The sequence below is a fragment of the Corvus kubaryi genome, unplaced genomic scaffold (genome assembly GCF_017639235.1).
Source record: "Corvus kubaryi isolate FWS band 111438036 unplaced genomic scaffold, C.kubaryi_AGA036_p1.0 71, whole genome shotgun sequence".
Lineage (NCBI taxonomy): Eukaryota > Metazoa > Chordata > Aves > Passeriformes > Corvidae > Corvus > Corvus kubaryi.
Window position 1 is genome coordinate 17,827,452 of NW_024582059.1, and position 18,704 is coordinate 17,846,155.

Genomic DNA, 18,704 nt, shown 5'->3' on the forward strand with positions numbered 1-18,704 from the left:
TTAACTTTGTACAAAGAATTCTGAGGAAGGAAGCTGTTGCAATAGATTTGTCTTGATCATACTAGACTCCATTATAAAATTTCTGTATTGTTCCAAAGACAGTTTGATACTACTAGCAACTAGTGGGAAAAGATTGTTGTATATGAGGTTGAACAGAGTAGATTAATGTACTATATAAAAATATATAATATTTTTATATTAATAATCTATATAAAAAATGTAACCTAAGTTTAACAACACAGCAATTATAAAAACCACACTGATTCTGGTCACAGATTAGTTTTTGGACCAATGTGACTGAGCACACCGACTGTCTCAAACTTTCTACTTCTCTGGGTCTGTGGAAACACTGGTTTAAAAAAACCAAATAACATGAAAGTCAAAGTCTAATACAGAAATGAACAATGGGTTTAAATAAATTTTCCTCCTTCGTGCAGAATGTGGGAAGGTAGAAGTTTAAGGTGGACTTCAACTTTATCTTCCATGTAACAGACCACAGGATAGATCCTGTGGGAGCATCCATTCACAAAATCAGCTCTCTCTCTGTGTCTTTGTAAGTCTGTGGTGTCTACAATTACAGTGTAAAAATAAAGTATTAAGCTCTGCTTAAATCCACAAACTAAAGCCTATTTGTGGTATGGCTCTCACACTAATTCTCTAGCTGGAGGTGAATTTCATATTTACCTCATTTTCCAAGAAAAATATTAGTGAGATCTCAGGCCCAGATTTACTTCTCAGTTATCTCAGCATTACGCCAGGCTGAACCTCCAGGGGTTATTCCATTAATATAAAACAGATACAGGAGCTCCTCCCCCAAGAACCCCCTCTATCCAAAACCCCACTCTTTATTTTTTATTGTTGTCACACCTGTAATTTTTTTATATGTGCATAAAAACACGCACACACACCCCCTTAGCATACACAGGACTCAGACAAAAGCACAGAGGCTCTGCTGAACACTGATACATCTGGGGATAATGGACAAAAGAGCAAATATTGAAAGTACGAATTTATGTTGAATAAAGAACATCTATCCAACTCAACACAAGATTAATGTTACTACCAGCATTTCACTGTTTTGGTAAAATACATTTCTCTGACAAGCACATGATGAGATAATGTTGATTTATAATACTGTAACTTTAAAAACCACAAAAACATAGTTCTGTTCTCAGCTTTAGATTTGATATTGTTGCCAAACTTTATAGGAAATACATTTATTTTGATTTCTGCAAATCTAGCTGTGTTTAGCCATTTCACAGCTGGTGAGCAGGAAAGATGCTTCTGCTTCATTTACAGATCTTGAACATGAATCAAACAATCAACTGGACCATTAGTCAAAGAGATCAGTAGCTAATGATTCCTGACAGGCACTGCAGTGGCAGGCTAAGGCCCAGCCTGGCTCGCAGCATCTGACAGTATTTTTCTGAAACCAACAATAGGTGTTGGTAGACAGAATGCAATCAAGTGAGACTACTGGCTTCATACCACTTAGTAGCCCTTAAATACTTTCAGAAAAAACCACATAGTTCTGATGGTTGCTAAAGGATCACTTTGATATAGGCCAGTGAAAATAAGAGACATCAGTATGGTATGCATTGGCACTTTGCAGTTCAATGAACTCACCCAATAGCTGCCCCAGAAATGCATATTTAAAAATTACAAAAAAGTGCAGCCTTTATTATCATAATTTGAGTGGTTACATACCTGTGGCCATCCTGAGTAAGATCAAAGAAAAATTTCATAATACAAACCCAGATGTATTCTTATTTTTGCCAAAACCTAGCATGAGAGAGGTTGGACAGCAAAAAGAAGATTGTATTGTCCATGTAGTGTATTGATCACAATGAGCAGAGCTCATTGATCCCAGGAATACTATACACTAGTATCAACTGAATGGCAGGCCACACCTTGTTAAATGCTGAATGTGCTCAGGCACAGTGAGCATCCAGGGTAGAAGCTGCACAGCATTCCACCTGCAGGCTCACAGTTCAGGGATACAGAAACTGGGTGCCATGCCCAGGAAAGAGGCAGCACTCCCTGATTTGCCTGAACTGTTACTTCTCCCTTTTTACTCACAATTCAAATTCACCAACTCAATCCTGTGAATGTTACTCCTTGCCCTTAGCCATATCCACTTACACTGGACTAGTTTTGGATAAATAACCAGAAATCCACAAATGCTGTCAATCTTCCTACAGAGACAGAAAGAATTTGTCTGGAATTGGCCAAACTGGTCTGTTCCAGAACTCCTATTCCAGGGACTTTATTTGGATAATGCATAGCATAAACACACATCTTAGAGCAAGGGGATCAGGGACAGGCGAGGGAAGTAGAAGAATCCACCCAGAAGTCCGTCCAAGTCAAATGTCAAAGTGGAACACCCTTGTTGAAGACTTTCCAGAGCTAGGACATGGCTATCACTGAGGTGCTGCTTGGCTCCCACTCTCCCTTGTGGGCAACGAATCCAATCCACACTCCTCCTCCCCTGATCTACTGGGCTATCAAGTGCAGCATTTACCCTTATGCTCTACAAACACTCAGCAATAGACACTTCAGGTTACTTGTGTCGGCATCTGCTTGAAGGATTAAAGGAGGGAAGACAAACATTTCACTCATTCCTTAACAGTCTATCAAGATCAGGCCTAAGGCTTTTTGCCTGCATCAAGTCTTGTCTGCTTTGTATAATACTCAGGGTATGTACATTTTGCTTTGATTCTGAATGGGTGATATGTAAATACAAGTAGCTAATTGAAAAAGTTCCTTTCCCCAGAGTAATTTCAAACTTCTGTTGGCTTCCAGAAGGTCAGGAGTTCACCCTGTATGCTTCGTTTTGCTGCACAGAAATTTTAAAAGAGATGAAATATACAGATGATTGAATAAATGTTAACTTTTATTTCTTCATTACTGTCGTTAATTCTGGCCTTCTGTGCCACTAATAATTATATTAATTCTGATTCTTTACACAACAACTTTGCAGGAACGAAGTAACAATTTCCTTATTTCCTATACCTCATAAATGGTTTTATTATTTATTCATATTTGAAAAATTTTTTAAAAGTCATCCAGGTCCTTCAGAGCAAAAAACGACGCAAACATCAAATCCAAGTATTTTCATTTGCTATTATAGTACAATTTGAGATTTCCACTGCAGAAGTAAAGGTTATTGCAATCTATATTTAGGACAGGAATGTAATGTTTTCCAAGCCAGTCATTGTTGACATATTTCTTCAAAATAAAGCATGGCTTAACAGTCTGGAGTGAAGAAGCTTCATCTGTTACCCTTTAACAGCAATATAAGAGGAAAAAACAGTTTATGTATCCTTTCCATCCTGACAGATGTGACAATAGCTGGAAACACTGTGCCTGCCAAGAGCTTTTATCAAGTATGTTATAACAACTAGTAATAAGTGTAAATAATAAATGGCTACGATCTTATGGGAAACAGTGGCAATACTAAACAATTTTTGGTGCTTGCTGATGGGAATCTGCTAGTCCTGGAATTCCCTGGCTTCCCAGTAGAGTTTTGGCCTGACAATAAACAACAGTTTAATACTTTATCTAATCCCAGCCAGGAGGTAAGTTCAACAGCAAGCTTTTGCAGATGTTCACATCCAATAATCTATTCATAATTGATGAAACAGGGAGGTCAGATGTAATGGTTGCTACTATTCCAGCAACAAATAAATGGTTATTGACAAAACAAGGCAGTGTGGCGCTGAGTGCTGAGCAGTGACAAGCATGAAACAGTGCTGAGACAGAAGTAGTGATGTGAATACAGCCCTTCATCTTGAGAATTCCTCTATGTGATGTGTGGCCAAGGGCCACTCTGACATATAAGCAGATGGAGGTGACTTGTAAAGGAAAAATGAGATTCAGCAAGTACATAAAAGACAAATGCAGAGCCGGGGGAAGAAACAGGAGAAAAGGGTGGACAGGACTGGAAATTGGGGTAAGTGCAATAATGTGAATTGTTAAGAAATGTTCTTGTATAGCAGCACTGTGATCCAGATGTTTGGACTGCTTTTATCAGATTGCTGTGTCTGCATGAATGTACCTGGCTGTCAGATCACTGTTGGCTGCTAAGACAATAATACCATAATATAAATATGTGCATGCTTAAATTCCCATTACTTCTTAGACAAATCACCTATAAATATTCTGCTTCATGCTTACTAATATCTTGAACAGATATTTTTAACTACACAAAGTTTTCCTAGCTAAAAGCAAGCAAGCAAGCAAACAAACAGTTAAAATTTGCATAACAATGGTAAAAACTGCAGAGATAAAGTAGGAAAGTATAAAACCAATTAATGTTAGTTAAAAAACATTACTTTTCTGCAAACCAAGATAAAAGTTAAGGAAGAGATCTCCTTCAGCTGAAAACCTTATATTCTTCAAGTTTTAACCCATGTAATGCAGTAAAAGGATTAATAGACTCTTATTGACTGAATAAAACTTGAGTCATTTAGATGCAAATAGACACTTGAGATCTTCTGCATCCATTTCAGTGCTAAAAGATAGTAGTATATTACACAATGTTTATTGTGTAATATACTACTATGAAGAACAGCTGAATGAAATGGGGACCTTTACTGGTATATGTAGTCATAAAAAGATTTCAGACAGAAATATTTTAAATATTAATATTACTAAAATCATTTAAAGCAGCAAGGAATGTGAAATCGATTTATTTAGAAGTCCAATTTATTTCACACTTTGCTACCAATTCTTTTGATCAGCTCTGAAATAATACATAAGCTGAAAGCAAAACAGCAAAACAAATTGCTTTTAGCAAGGAGGCACCAAGCTCTAGGTTTTACACTGGCATGCGTCAGTGTTTTAACTTCTCAGGTTATTTATCTATCAAAGGATAAATTTTAAATTCCTCAAGATCTAATGCCTGAATCAAGACTTATTTTCCAATTTAGCCATCGATGGTTCTGATCAAGCAAAGTTGTTAAGCATCTGCCTACACCTGAGTATATGACTTGTCCCCCTGAAGTCATTGAGAATAACTGAATTGAAATTCAAAAACATATTTAATAAGTGAATTGCTGTAGCTTGAACTATACCAATTTGAGAAACCAATCTAATTTTAAAGGCCTTGCTTTACAGAATTTCTTTTTATCATCTGTTCATTAGAATTAACTATACAATGGAAAACAAAACCTCCCAGATTATGAATACATTTGCATTTAAGTACGGAAATTCCTGAATTTGTACAGTGTGGGTACAAATGTTTCCTTTCTCACAACACATTAAGAGTCTGACTTCTGTAAGGAGATTATCTAACAGAATTAGAAAAATTTCTTGCAGTTTTTCAGCCATTTGCTACAGCCCTGGGTATAGAATGTGCAGTTTCACAAATGAATGTACACTAATGGGCTGGCAGTTCCTAGGATCTTGTATGTTACTGTTATCAGATAAGATAAGCTATGGACTTAGACATGCTGTAGCTATCCCTTTCCCTCAATTATGTACAGCTTTTAGATCCTGAGGTATAGCACACCTAAGCTAGAAATCCAGTGTGGGAATGAAATGAGGGGAAACTTCGCATTGGCAGGGGTTTAAAAAAAAAAAAAAAAGGAAAATAAAAAGGGGCGGGGGGGGGGAAAGAAAAGGAGAATTTTTTTATTAGCTACTCTAAAAAAAGTTTCAATAGAGTACAGAGAAAATGCCTAAATCACATCTTGTTACTGACAGAAGACAGTTATTGGAGATTAGAACTCTCAGTTGGGGCAAGGGGACTAATTGTAACCTTCTTTCCCCTAAGCAGACCTTGTCTGTGTCCATAATCTCTCTCCCAACCTGGGAAAGCACAAGGAAGAGCCACCTGCACTGGCTACACCAGCAGAGAACACACAAGGCTGCTTCATCCCAGCAGCAACACCAAAAAGGTGGGATCTGAGCTGAGGCTCCATGACTGCCAAGTGCTCTGCCCTCCATGCCTTGTGAAAACCAGATGTAAAGATATTTTTATTCCCTAGCAGAGCAGTTTAAGGAATTTTTATGGCTTTGTCCTCATTTTTTCAAGATATTAGAGCTGAGCAAACCCCCAGTAAGGGCAGTTTCCTTCTTTTAACTTCAAACTTAACAGTTAGCAACAATTTCACAGAAATAATTCAGAGTTATACAAAGGATTCTCTTGATCTTCGAATATCTCTTATGATGTAAATATACTTTTACTAGTGCTGCCCTGCACTCCCCTCCAGTACTTCTCCATACTCATACAGAAAGTGGGTCTGTGTGTGTGTCTGCATGTGTGTGTAAGGCAATAAAAAAAAATTAATAACAATAAAATAATAAAATTTATCATTTTTAAATAGGGTCAAAATATTACCAGAAATAGATTTTGAAGTTTGGGAAACCACATTTGATATGTTAAATAGCACAACTTCTAAATACAGGATGCTTAATATATATATTTTAAGTAAGGTTACATAACCTTATATCTAAACCTAGCAACTTTCATGCTGTTTCAGAACTAGAAACAAAGAATCAATGTCCTCCAGGCATAGCCCTCAAAATTGAGGTTTTAAACTTTTTGTCACCAACTTGTACTCAGGTTCCTGAGAACACCAGTGGTCAGATAACTAGAATTCTGGAAAGGTGCTATAGTTTTATCTAATGGATTGTGCACTCAAACCTTCAACTCACTGCAGTTGTCCTACTCTTTTGGGGTGTATGAATGAGTAAACTGAAAATTGTAATGGATGAAATAGAAATCCAGCCATTCATGGTGTTTTGGTAGCCGTTCTTGTGGGATGAGACTCCTGAAGAGTAAGGTCAATATCAGCAACTTGCCATTTATTTTCATTGTTGCTGTGGGAAAACATGGAAATGTGATATGAATTTCTTATCACCAGGTAATAGATTTTTTATGTATTTAATATTTTTTGTTTCTCATGGTCTATAATTTTTGTAAAGCTAGACTACTGTAATTCTGCAGCAGTACTGCATTTGAGAGAGTTTTCTTACAGAGGACGTTCTTGTGGCACATTTATTTTGACAAAAAATCCACATTGCTGAAGGGAGTTTTTGTGCTGCCACTAACCAAGCAAAATGCAATTTGAACCACAGATTGAAAAGGAAAATGACACCATGTTTCAAGGCAAGTGTAGTGGACACCATAACACCAAGGTGCAAATCTGTGTGGTGCATGGAAAAGTATTGAAGGAAAGTAGCATTGCTGCGTCTCAGGGATAATCAGAACATTTTTTTTCCCAGGTTTTCAAGAAACTGGTTAAGATAGGAAAAATCTTATCTACATTAAACCAACAGAAGAAATCCTTCCTTCACTAAGAGACTGTTAATTTTCATCTCCAAATAAAATGTTAGAACTGTCTTCCACGTTAAGAATTAAGTGCTAAATTAACAACAAAAAAATTAGTTGAATGATCAGACATTCATCTCTTTCCTGAAGTTCCAGGTCTTTTTTAGTATTCTCAACACAAATAAAGTTAATTTCTTAATTCCCTCAGCATTTGAGTCAGTATATTTTGTCAGGACAAAGTTCACTCCCAATAATAATTCTCTCAGATAATTTTGTTTGTATTATCTTCACCAGCACTTCACTGCTTCTTCTAGCAGCAGTTGGATCCTTCAGGAACAAGAAATTTAATCAGTTTCAAAATTGAGCCACTCCTTTCTCTGTACATAATCTATTGTCAGTGTCAAGATCAATCAGAAGTGCCTACCTTCTAAGAAGGCTCAAAGTTTTGGGTTTTTATTCTTCAGATATAAACCCCACTACATTCCTATATGAATACAGTTTTAAAAACAGTTTAAAAATCACTTTAATGAAAGTGGAGCCTCTAGGAATGATGAGACCTCTTCTTAAACTGGTATGCTATGATGTTTTTCCAAGCATGTGATGCCATTTGCTAAGCTGAAAATGTTACACTTCATTACTAATGGCTAAATATCACTTAGAGTTGAATAAAGGACAATATGGATGATTTAAAAGAAGGAAGTTTGAAATAATTTCCATTGAATACTATCTTTGAATATGTATTGTGAGTCTCCATTTGAGAGGGGTTTTTTGTGGTAACAATAATGAAAGCTTAAACCTAGACTCAGTGGTCTACTCGGACTCCACTGACTTGAAGTTCGGCCTTCTAACTCCACACGCTCATTCTTCTCAACCACCTTACCCAATGTTTGGGAGAAAAAAGGATACCATTTATTCTACCTTTTGGAGTTCTTTTACTTGCTAAGATCCTCCTTGATTCACCAAATCCATCCATCCATCCATATGGGCATAATCCTTATAATTATATATAATAGATGTAATCAGATAAAATATGCTGTACATACCAAATACAGAATATCTGCACCCCAGATACACTCATATTCTCCCCAGCTGCATGGGAGGAGACAAAATTTCCAGTTGTTTTGACATAGACTTTTTCAGAAATTAAGTTTATGGTCATTAATACTTCTGATTGCTTCAATAGGGTCATTTTGAATGTGAAGATGTCTTTGCAAGTTCATAAATTTTCTTGTTAATTTTATGCCTGTGGCTTATGTATCATAATTCTGACAATTCATGCAGATAGCATTATGTCATAAATTACCACATTTAGCTTCGCATGAGTCTCAGTACTCATGAATACTGCCTCTTTTATTTAAATATGTAACATATCTGAAACGCAGGATTCAATATCCAAAATAAAGGAACTTAGAAAAAACCGTAGCACTTAGATGAGGAATGAGGACTGGAATTTTCCTAATGACTTGGGATGCAAATCTAGTTGAAAGAGAAAAAATCCATGATACCCTACACTTTGAAGCATTCTTGAAAGCCTGGTCTAAGAAAAAACCCCAATAAATCCCCACATCAAGCTTATGCAAGATTTCTAATGACACAGAAATGTTTCACTTAATACTCTGCTTGCATAATGAGTCTGAGGAAAAAAAAAGTAAACAGTAACTTTTACTTTAAAATTAGCCTAGATAGAGAACTCTCCATGACAAAATCAATAATGTTTAACATGAAATCTATATAATGTGAACTATTAATATTTCGTGGAAAAAACATTAGGCTCGATTACAAACCAGATGATATGAAAAATACTATGAACATATCCCACTGCTATTGAATGTAATTAGTTCTCAGGCTTTTAAACTTGCACATACTTATATTTTTACATCTGAGTAGCTCCACTGAAATCAATCATATATATCAGATCAAATTAAACTAATTTATACAGATTATACACCAAATCAAGTCATGTTAAACACCAAGTCCCTAGCAAATAAAAACCCTTCTCTAACAAAACCAGCCCATTCGATACAAAGCAACTGCATTTTTTTATAGAATAGGCTGCAGCTTAATCATTTCAATCTTTAATTACTGCATCAGATAATGACTATTTTGAACATATGCTTCTCTGCCCTGCTAGAAGACATAGATGAAAGAGAAGAAACAAGTTCATATGCATGATACTGTGTGTGCATGTTGGGGGAGGCTAAAGAGCAAAAGGAACCAAGTGGCAACAATTGGAGGAAATGGTGCCTATAACAGCTGCTCCTTTCAGATTCCCCTAGAAGGAGACTGCCTGAGGTGGACCACAGCACAAAGGGATAAAGAAGATGAAAACTGATGCAAAGCAGGGAAATAACTGCTGAGACCCCTGAGTCTACATCCGAATAGTCCCAAGCTGTGTGGCAAGACCTCTTTAGCATGCTACAGAAGCTGGTGATGAACTACATATTACCATGAGGCAAACTGGCTCCTAGCAGTATTGTCTGCATGTTATGTGTAATGATAACCAGTGGGCCCTTGGGAACAGGAGGCAATGATTTCATCTCCGTAAGCATCTGAGCTCCCCTTGGATACAGAGACCATTAAACTGAGAACAGAAGGGTAAATTTTAGGCAATGATTTCCAACTGGAGAGTGAAGACAACTTCTGCTCAACAGTACTGTCAACCACTGATATTTTACTGCTGTTTATATTGATCACTGTAAAGGACAAAAGGAGCTAGAACTGTATGCCCTTTTCTTTGTCCCATGGAACACACTATATTTTTTGAATAAAAGTACTTAAAAAGTTTATCATGTAATATTATTGGTAATGCCATTATACTAGAATATGCCACTGTATTATTAACACTGAAAAGTAGTGGTATTTCCATTACTGTTAAAATAACATTTTATAATCTTAACACAAGGTATCCTTTGTTTTTGCCCTTGCACATTGCTTCCCTTAACTGTCAGGTGTTTTTTTAGGACTAAAAACATTAGACACAACCTATTATATACTTAAAATTAATAGTAGTCCATTACAAAATTCAGGGTTTCAGAAGCTTCCTTAAAAAAAAAAAAATCTGCATGCAACAAAAAGAAATGCAACTTCCAAATGACTGCTGTAACTTTTTGACAGGAGACATGGGAGAGCAATGAAGGGAAAGGAATAGCTAAAAAATGTAGGCAAAATTGATCCTGAGGAAACAATGCCAGGACAACTAATATTTTTGACACTTTCAAGGGCAGTTTGATCCTTTGTATATTCTGGAGAGATTAAGCATGCATGCAGGCTTCTTTATTTAGCACATTTGTTTATCTTGTTGCTCTTCAGAATTTACACAGTATAAACTTAAGATTCTGAGAGCATGAGAAAAGTTGCTCGGGTAAGAATGCCAGCACACTTGTCAGGCAAAAAAACCAATGGCAGGTAAACTTGAAGTAGGAAAAATTCTCATCTAATCTATCATACTGTTTTCCTGGAAGAGATCAAATATCATATTCTTGTTGCTGCTGCAACTATTAGGTACAATTTTATAAAGTTATATGGAGCTTTTTAGTTTTGAAATATTTTCACATTCAGCTACAGGCTTTAACTGCAATTCATTGAGAACAGGCTCCACCTTTCCAGGATTCAGTTGATTTATGCAGAAGATAGGACTTTCAGCATTGAAAATTATGTATAAAGGTGGTCGATAACATCTAAAAAAATCATAACATAAATGAAAAAAAAAGCCTGTAAAAGGACATTACAAGACAGAAATCTAGAACCTCTCCTACACAGCAGAAGCCAAGCAGGTAATACTGAAATATATGAATTTATTCTGGGATTTCTATTAGTCTGTTTCTGAAAAAAACAAACAAAACAAAAGCCACCAAAACAAAAAGCACCATAACAAATGACCTCCATAAAACAAGTTCATTAATAGAATACTGAATCATTCTGCAGTTAAAAGAACAAAAAGAAAGAGTAATTATCCACCTGATTAATTGCAATAATCATGAAAAATATATACAAATTTGTTTTCCACAGAACATTTTTAGGAGAATCATGGAGGATTGTGACTGATGACTGGCACAAAAGAATCAAGTTGCTGCTTATCTTTCCTCTCATGCTGACCTATAAGGAAGTAGGGAAACCCTCCTTCTACACTACAATTTCACATGTACAACTCTCCCTGTCTTAGAATTATTAAGGCTCAAGGGAAACATCAGAGGAGGAGTTTGAACTCAAGTGTCCACAGCATCAGCATTAGAGCTTTTCAGAAGTAATTAATATTTCTTCTAACTTACTGATTTTCTAACAATCTCAATGTGTGAACTGATATATTTTTCATTGCTGCTTACAAATACACTTTACCAAACTAATTTGTAAAACTGGTGTTTTATACAAAACCCTAACTAAATAGAGACTATTTTGTATATGCACATGTACAGGAAAAGGAAAGCCAGTCACATATAACCTGAACTGTCAATTTACATTGTTTCTACAGATCCAAGCATGGAAACCTGGACTACATCAGTTCTGGAATTTATTGGAACCACAACTGCTTGAGCCACATGGATCCCTGCCTACAGAACTAGATACAGCTATAAAAGGCCCATGAGCCAAGTCTCTCCAAGTTTTTCCACTCTGCAAATGCCTAAGATGCCGAGGAGGCAGAGAAAGGCACTGAGAAAGCTAAAGCAAAGAATAAACTTACTGCTAATGCTGTCTCATGTTCTCCAGAAAAATGGTATGCTAGACTTAAGCAATAGGCTGCTTCTCCTTGCATCTTCATATCACCTCCTAAAGAAAGGGTTAAAGGTAGAGTTACCAGCATGATCTGAAAAAAATGACATCGGTACAGACAGCTCTTGCAGGTGCTTAAATAACATACAGATGTTAAAATACTGTAGTAATTTTTTTTCTTCTCCTTACCCCTGCTGTATATCTCTTTCAAAAAACATGTAGTGGTAATTAAAAATAGAGGCTATAGATTCTAGCAAAGTTCACCAAGGAAGTTTCAGCAAAATCAGAGAAAATACCTTTCAGTAATGAAGTACAATCAAACTAACATGTGTAAGGTTCTCAGTTATTAATTGTTTAATAATGGTCCTAGTATCTTCACATTAGAAAATTATAGTAGTCTCTCTATATACTCAATATAAAATAAAAGTGGCTACAAATAGGTAATAAACCTTAATATATAAACACAAGATACATCTTGACTCACACATTTTGCTAATGTGAATCTTAGTGAAATACTGAGAGAACCAGTTGACCAGTTTCATCTTTCTTATTCTCCTGTTTTACAAGCTACTGTAGGCTAAAATAGCTAAAAAAATGGGTAATTTACACTTGCAAACAGTACTTACAGAAAATTCTGTATAGGCTGTTGCTAACTAAGGTGCATCACATTTTCCCATGCCAGGTTTTATTTCACTGATAGATACTGGTCTAACAAACACTGCTTGCTGGTCCTTTTGCATGGCTCCCTCAACAGAAAATCGATTATTTGATACCAAAATAAATATAAAATAATTGTGTAACTTCTTAAAGTATCAGACTATATTCAAAAATTTCCCTACAGAACATGAGTAGCCAAAAAAACCCCAACCCCTGTAGATGAAATTAAATTAAAAATAGCCAAAAATCCAATCTTTCTGTTGCTCAATATCAATCTGCTCCAACACAATCAACCTGAAGCATAACTGCATATCAAGATATTTTGTAAAATGCATAAATAAATGTAGTTGAAATGAAAAGGGAGATTATCTGCTTGCAGTTGTCAGACTAATTCTTTCTGTCCAAATACACAGAAGCCTACACCTAGTTCTGAAAGTCTTTGAATTATAATAATTGCTGATACCATAGCAGTGCTCTATCTATAGCACTTAATATGCTCCTTAAAATTATTAAAAGCCTCAAAAACTCAAAAAGCCTGATGGTCTTTTCCAATATTCAATATCCCTTAAAAGGGTTAATAAGACAAAAGGATACAGAAATACAGTTTCACAGAAGAATAATAAGTTAAAAGTTGCTCGGGACATAGAGAACTTTCTTCCTCAAGAAGATTTTGACAGTCTGAAGTGGGTAATATCTAATCCTAATACATAAAATACATAAACATAGATGATGGTCCAGAAGGACAGAATGGACATAACAGATAACATCCAGTAGCCAGTATGGCTCTGGAACGAGGACTGGAGAACTCCTCAGAAGTTCCTAAAGCTTAAATTTAAAGAGAACAACAGCACATGTATTGTGCATAGTGATATGTGATACATGCCTCAGGAAGATGTGAAAGTGATTGATTTGAAATAAGGGAACCAGAACATCTGCCTGGTCAAAAAAGTTTTGGAAAGACATCAGATCCAGTCTGACAATCCTTTAATATCCAGCAATAAGAAGACATTGATAGGAAACTTCATCAGCAGTCCTTCTAGTTACTACACTAAATATTAAGAGGAGAAGTTTAAGTGTAGCTGTGATTTAAGCATATATTATAGACAATAGCTGTAGAAAACACTACAAGCTTGTATTATGACCTGTAGAGTCATAACATTATTTGTCACAAAAACTTATTTTAAAATTTGGAAAATATTTCAATTTTTTTGCCATTTTTGATGGTTTATCTATTGCAACTACTACTCAAAGACCAGGTCACAGATTAATATTCCGCATACATTATTAAATTAAAACCCCCTAATGTATGTACTGATAAATATTGAATTATTATGTATTTAAATAAAACCCTTCTTCATTGTGAGGGTGCTTGAACAGTGGTAAATCTTTTCCAGGGCAGTTATGGAGGCTCCACCTGTGGAAATACTAAAAACTTGACTGGATTTAGTCCAGGGCAGCCTGCTCAGGACAACCTTATGATTTCCAGAGGTCTTTCTGCCTACCTCTGCTGTTCTGCAATTCTGTAGTTTTTTACTTTAGGTTTCAAAGCATTTATGTGTATTAAGATAGAAAATTTTGCTGCTTATGACAAAAACCTGTATTTTTCGAGTATTAAATAACTATGTAGAGTGAAAAGGTAACTTTTTTCCAGGAGATAAAATCAGTCAAAAACTGCCAAATCAACAGTGACCAGCCAATTAAAATCAGTGACCTAAGCTTCCATCAGTGACCTCACTTTCTGATTAGGGGTTCACAATTTTATATTATTATTCCCACAAGGTTGTGAAGGTTTTTTTGGGAGATAAAGCTTTGAGGAACCTAAAAGTTTCTTTGCTGTCAGCAAGAAGGCATTTCTGCTTTAGTGAGATCTACAAGTGTATTGACAGTATTTGTGTTGGAGTTTCATAGGAAACAATCACCCAGTCAAACCCTTGACACTGTCTACTTTACTCATGGGAAAATCATGGCCCACACATCAAACGAAGGAATGGGAAAGCTTTATTTTCCACCTACCTTCTTTTGCCATCTTTAAAGCTTTTATTAGTGTTTTGATGGCCTCTTGGTGTTCTTTATTTTCGAGCATTTTGTCTGCTAGCAATGTATAAATTCTCCAGAGATGCTGACATGCCAGTGAAGTGTAAGCACAGCCTGTCTCATCCTTCCATGGTGTGCCCTCTGTTAGCTGATAAAATGTTTCAAAATGCTCAGCAGCTTTCATGATGTGACCTGAAAAACATCATTTGTAATTAAAATCAACGATCAAACGTGCAGTCAAAAAAAAATTGTAAAAGTTCGTAGTCTATAATAATTTTATTGTTAAAAGTAAGTTGCAGCCAAACATTCCACAGATGTTTCAAGACTCTTCAATTCATAACTCACAGATCGCTGGAAAATACTGCCAAATCTCACAGCACCCAGCAATGCTCTAATTTAAATTTATCACATTTAAAATTAGCTTTCCTTTGTAAATTCACAATGTTGAACGGGTGTGATTTCATGGATGCAAAGTCAGGATCTTCTAGAAAATAAATTTATTCTAGATTCATAAAGCCTTTGTGATTCTCATACATCAAAATCACACCTATGCATAAATAATCACAACTGAAACTGTTCCTCAAGTTTCTTTTTCCATAATGAAAACCTGTGCTGAAAGATTTGAAATGTGGAGAATAAAGGTATCAAAGCTGTGGAGAAAAAATAAAAATCTTCATTCAAACCATTTAATTGCTGAAAAAAAGAATTATCATGCAAAGTAATTTATTCAACAGTTATTGCAAGGCCAACTCTGGTGAGTTTATCTAGTACATTTACTGCAAGGGCATTAACCATTGATAGGTTAATTATTGAGCCTGAAGTAATATACTCCAAGGCCTTCAAATGTAAGTTACTCAAACATCTTTAAGGCAAAGGAAAGTTTGAAGATAGAATTCAATTCATTTTCACAAGCAAGTAGTTTTCCCTCTACCTTCAGCTGGATTTATCTCTGTGCATACAATTCAATCTAGGAGATTTCCATACCTGCTGACAGTGGAAATTCAAAGCTCTTGGAAAGAACAGAAAAGCTTTTTCTTATACTTAATGGGTACAGAAAAACTGCTGGGAAGCAGGTAAGATAAGACTATTTACATTAAAAAAAAAGTTTAAAAAAAGCATTCTGGTCACAGTGTCTTGTTTAGCAAAGACTATTCTGCAGCAGGGAGAACTGTGAACGTGACCTTGCCTTTATAAGTTTGTGTGTGTGTGTGATGGAGGAATCTTGTCCCATAGATCGTCAATATATCAACTACTATTTCTATTAAAAGCTGAAATAAACCATACAACAAATTCACTTAGAAGTGTTTGTAGTTTACACCTCTTCTGAGAGGTGATTTAAAAGGAACTATTGCTGTTTTGCAGTCTTTTTTTTCAGTGCTGCATTCAAACTTCAAAAAGAACCCGGAAGGAGAAAAGTTGTTTCCCAGCTGTAGGAAAGGAAGGGAGAAAAGCTTGGAGAAGGATCCTCTTTAAGCATTCCTGGAGAAAATGAGGTTATTTTCCCCAGGCCTCCAGCCAACCTAGAGGCAGCAGAACAGCTATGACAGATTTCTCTTATTAACTCAATTTAGATTTGTCTTTTGCATATGTTACCCCTTTATAACCATGCTTTCAACTTTGCAATATAAAACATAACTCATCTGTATTAGAATTAAATTTATTTTCATATTAAGCTTCTCTGATGATTAAAACGAGTTCAACTAAAACTGACAAGTAACAAGAAACTCCTCTTTCAAAGACACAATGAATTAAATGAGTGTCACAGACAAATAATTTTATGGCTCTACAGCCTACAATTTGTGTAAGAGTCCCCAAGGAGACAACAGGTGCTGAAGAGTGCAGTGCCAGGTGGAAGGAGAGATACCAGGCTTTACTCAGTTCCATTCTAGCTAGGGACAGGTATTGGAGAGACGGTCCAAAACACTGGCAAAACAGGAAAAGTTCTACACAATCTTTCCAAAATGTCCCATACTTGACATCAGACTGCACAAATAGAAAGGCACAGGGAAATTATCACAACCAGTACAAGCTGTTTACAGGCTCCCTGATAGTACAGAAAATAGAGATGTAGACTAGCTAAAGCCAGATGAAAACCCTTGTCCATTCTCAAGAGGCTTCCAATTCGAGTTTTTGTCTGTCCAGGCCAGATAACTTCTTAAGGCACAGTCAACTCAGCAGTCAACAGAATTCCAGTTATCCAAGTTGCTAAATGCAGATTTAAGATATTGGAGAAGATCAGGTTGGCTTTGTGACAAATGATTGAAAGTTGAGTTAAAATTTAATGCTAATAGGTAGATCCAGCATTTTGTTCACTCGGATTCTCATAAACACATACAGACTCCTCCTTGGAATTCTCCCCAAAGTTCATTAATAGATATACTGTTCTTTTGAAAGGGTACAGTCATACACTTGAGTCATCGGGATACACTCCACGAGTAATGGATTCTTTAATAGAATTTGATTCATGTGTTTCTCAAAAACTTTTAGTAGGAATGGGAAGCAGCAAACAAATGAGTGGTATCACCTTGAAGCTGAACACCGTATCTGAGTTTCTCCTAAGACACTCTAACGTGATCTCTTAAGAGGACCCATCATTTAGGTAAATAATACTTGCATTCTTAAGAATTATTGTTCAGGTTGTTAGAACTATCAGGTATGGTGATTCTTACCCAAGCTTCCCCTCTTGCAGTATCCCCTTGAGAAAGTTTCTGTCAGACTAGAAATCGAACTCATGCATTCCATGTACCCCACAGTCCTCAAGAGCAGGCCAAACCATAAGAGCTGTGACCTGACGCTCCTTTTGCCAGATCTCAATGATACCTCTTAGGAAACAATCCATCTACACCAAGCTTCAAAATATGAAAGAAATATGATTTTTTTGGTAATATTCAAATGAATCTATACTACATTTGGCTTCACTGAATTACCAAGAAAGATTATGAAGTGAAAAGTGAAACAATCTGCTCACAGAAACACTAAATAGAAAGTGCTGAACAAAAAGGCAAAATACCTGCTAGTTTCCTAAATAAGGAAGAGATAGAATTCCTGACATGAAAGCCCTTACATGGCTGGGAATGTGCTCACTGAAGACTCTCCCAAATAAAACTGGCTATGTGGACACTTCTCAAATTCACAGAAGGTAAAACGTTTTAGACTTTGGAATTTATTCTTCCATTAAAATAACCTGAAATCTCATGTTGCCACTGGCAAATGACATATTTATTTAATCCATAATGCTTACGTGAAACTCAAATGTTGTGGGAAAATAATCTTTTCAGGCCACTGGCGAGTTTATGCCATGTCATGAGTCAGTTCAGCTAGAACTGATCTGGCCAGTGCACTCTAATTTTTAAACATGGAACTACTGCAAGTGTTGGCTGCAGACATACATAGAATGCCATCTAAAAATCTTGAAAAACATTAAAAGAAAGTAATTAGCCAATTGCAGAACATTTCTGAGAATAAGAGCATTTTTATCTCACTTAGGATGTGACAAGGCAGAGTTTTAAATTACTTTTATTATGAACTGAAAAAAACCAAAAGACCAAAAAAAGCAAAATGAGAGGAAAAACAATGGAGTAACAAAATCACTTGAAATAGTTTGCAGAAATGTATTTTTATAGGTCTAGGAATTCAAAGAGAAAATCCAGAAGGTGTTTCTAGGAAATCCATGTTTGAAAAATTGCAGAATGTTACACAAAGCAGTAAAGCTATTTTCAGTTGGCAACATTAATAGCAATTGCATATTATTCTCACACCGCCATGCAGAATTTCTCTCAGTGGATACCAAATTGAGTTGGAGAATCTCCGATGTCACTTTTTCCTTCTTATAAAAGGAATCAAAAACCAGAATGGCAACTCTTACAACACATGTACTACCACTACTAAAATTTTACACTTTCATAATTTTTTATAGTTTAATATAACTTGGGGCATAACAAAAGAAATCCTATCATCAAGAGTTTAGTCTTAAATACGGGAGGCAAACATTGCCACAATATAATTTTGGGAGTAGAAAATCAGTTTTAAA

The 18,704-nt window shown here is 35.9% G+C and overlaps 1 protein-coding gene across 2 annotated transcripts in view; it reads right to left on the reverse strand.

Moving 5' to 3' along the window:
• Positions 1-18,704, reverse strand: part of TTC29 (tetratricopeptide repeat domain 29) — a 117,654-nt gene that overhangs the window by 57,079 nt on the left and 41,871 nt on the right. For both annotated transcript variants that reach the window (XM_042049983.1, XM_042049982.1), the window contains 2 exons: positions 14,654-14,866; positions 11,955-12,040 (listed from right to left, as the gene is read on the reverse strand). In XM_042049983.1, the coding sequence (XP_041905917.1) occupies positions 11,955-12,040; positions 14,654-14,866 (299 nt within the window). The remainder of the gene's footprint in view (positions 1-11,954; positions 12,041-14,653; positions 14,867-18,704) is intronic.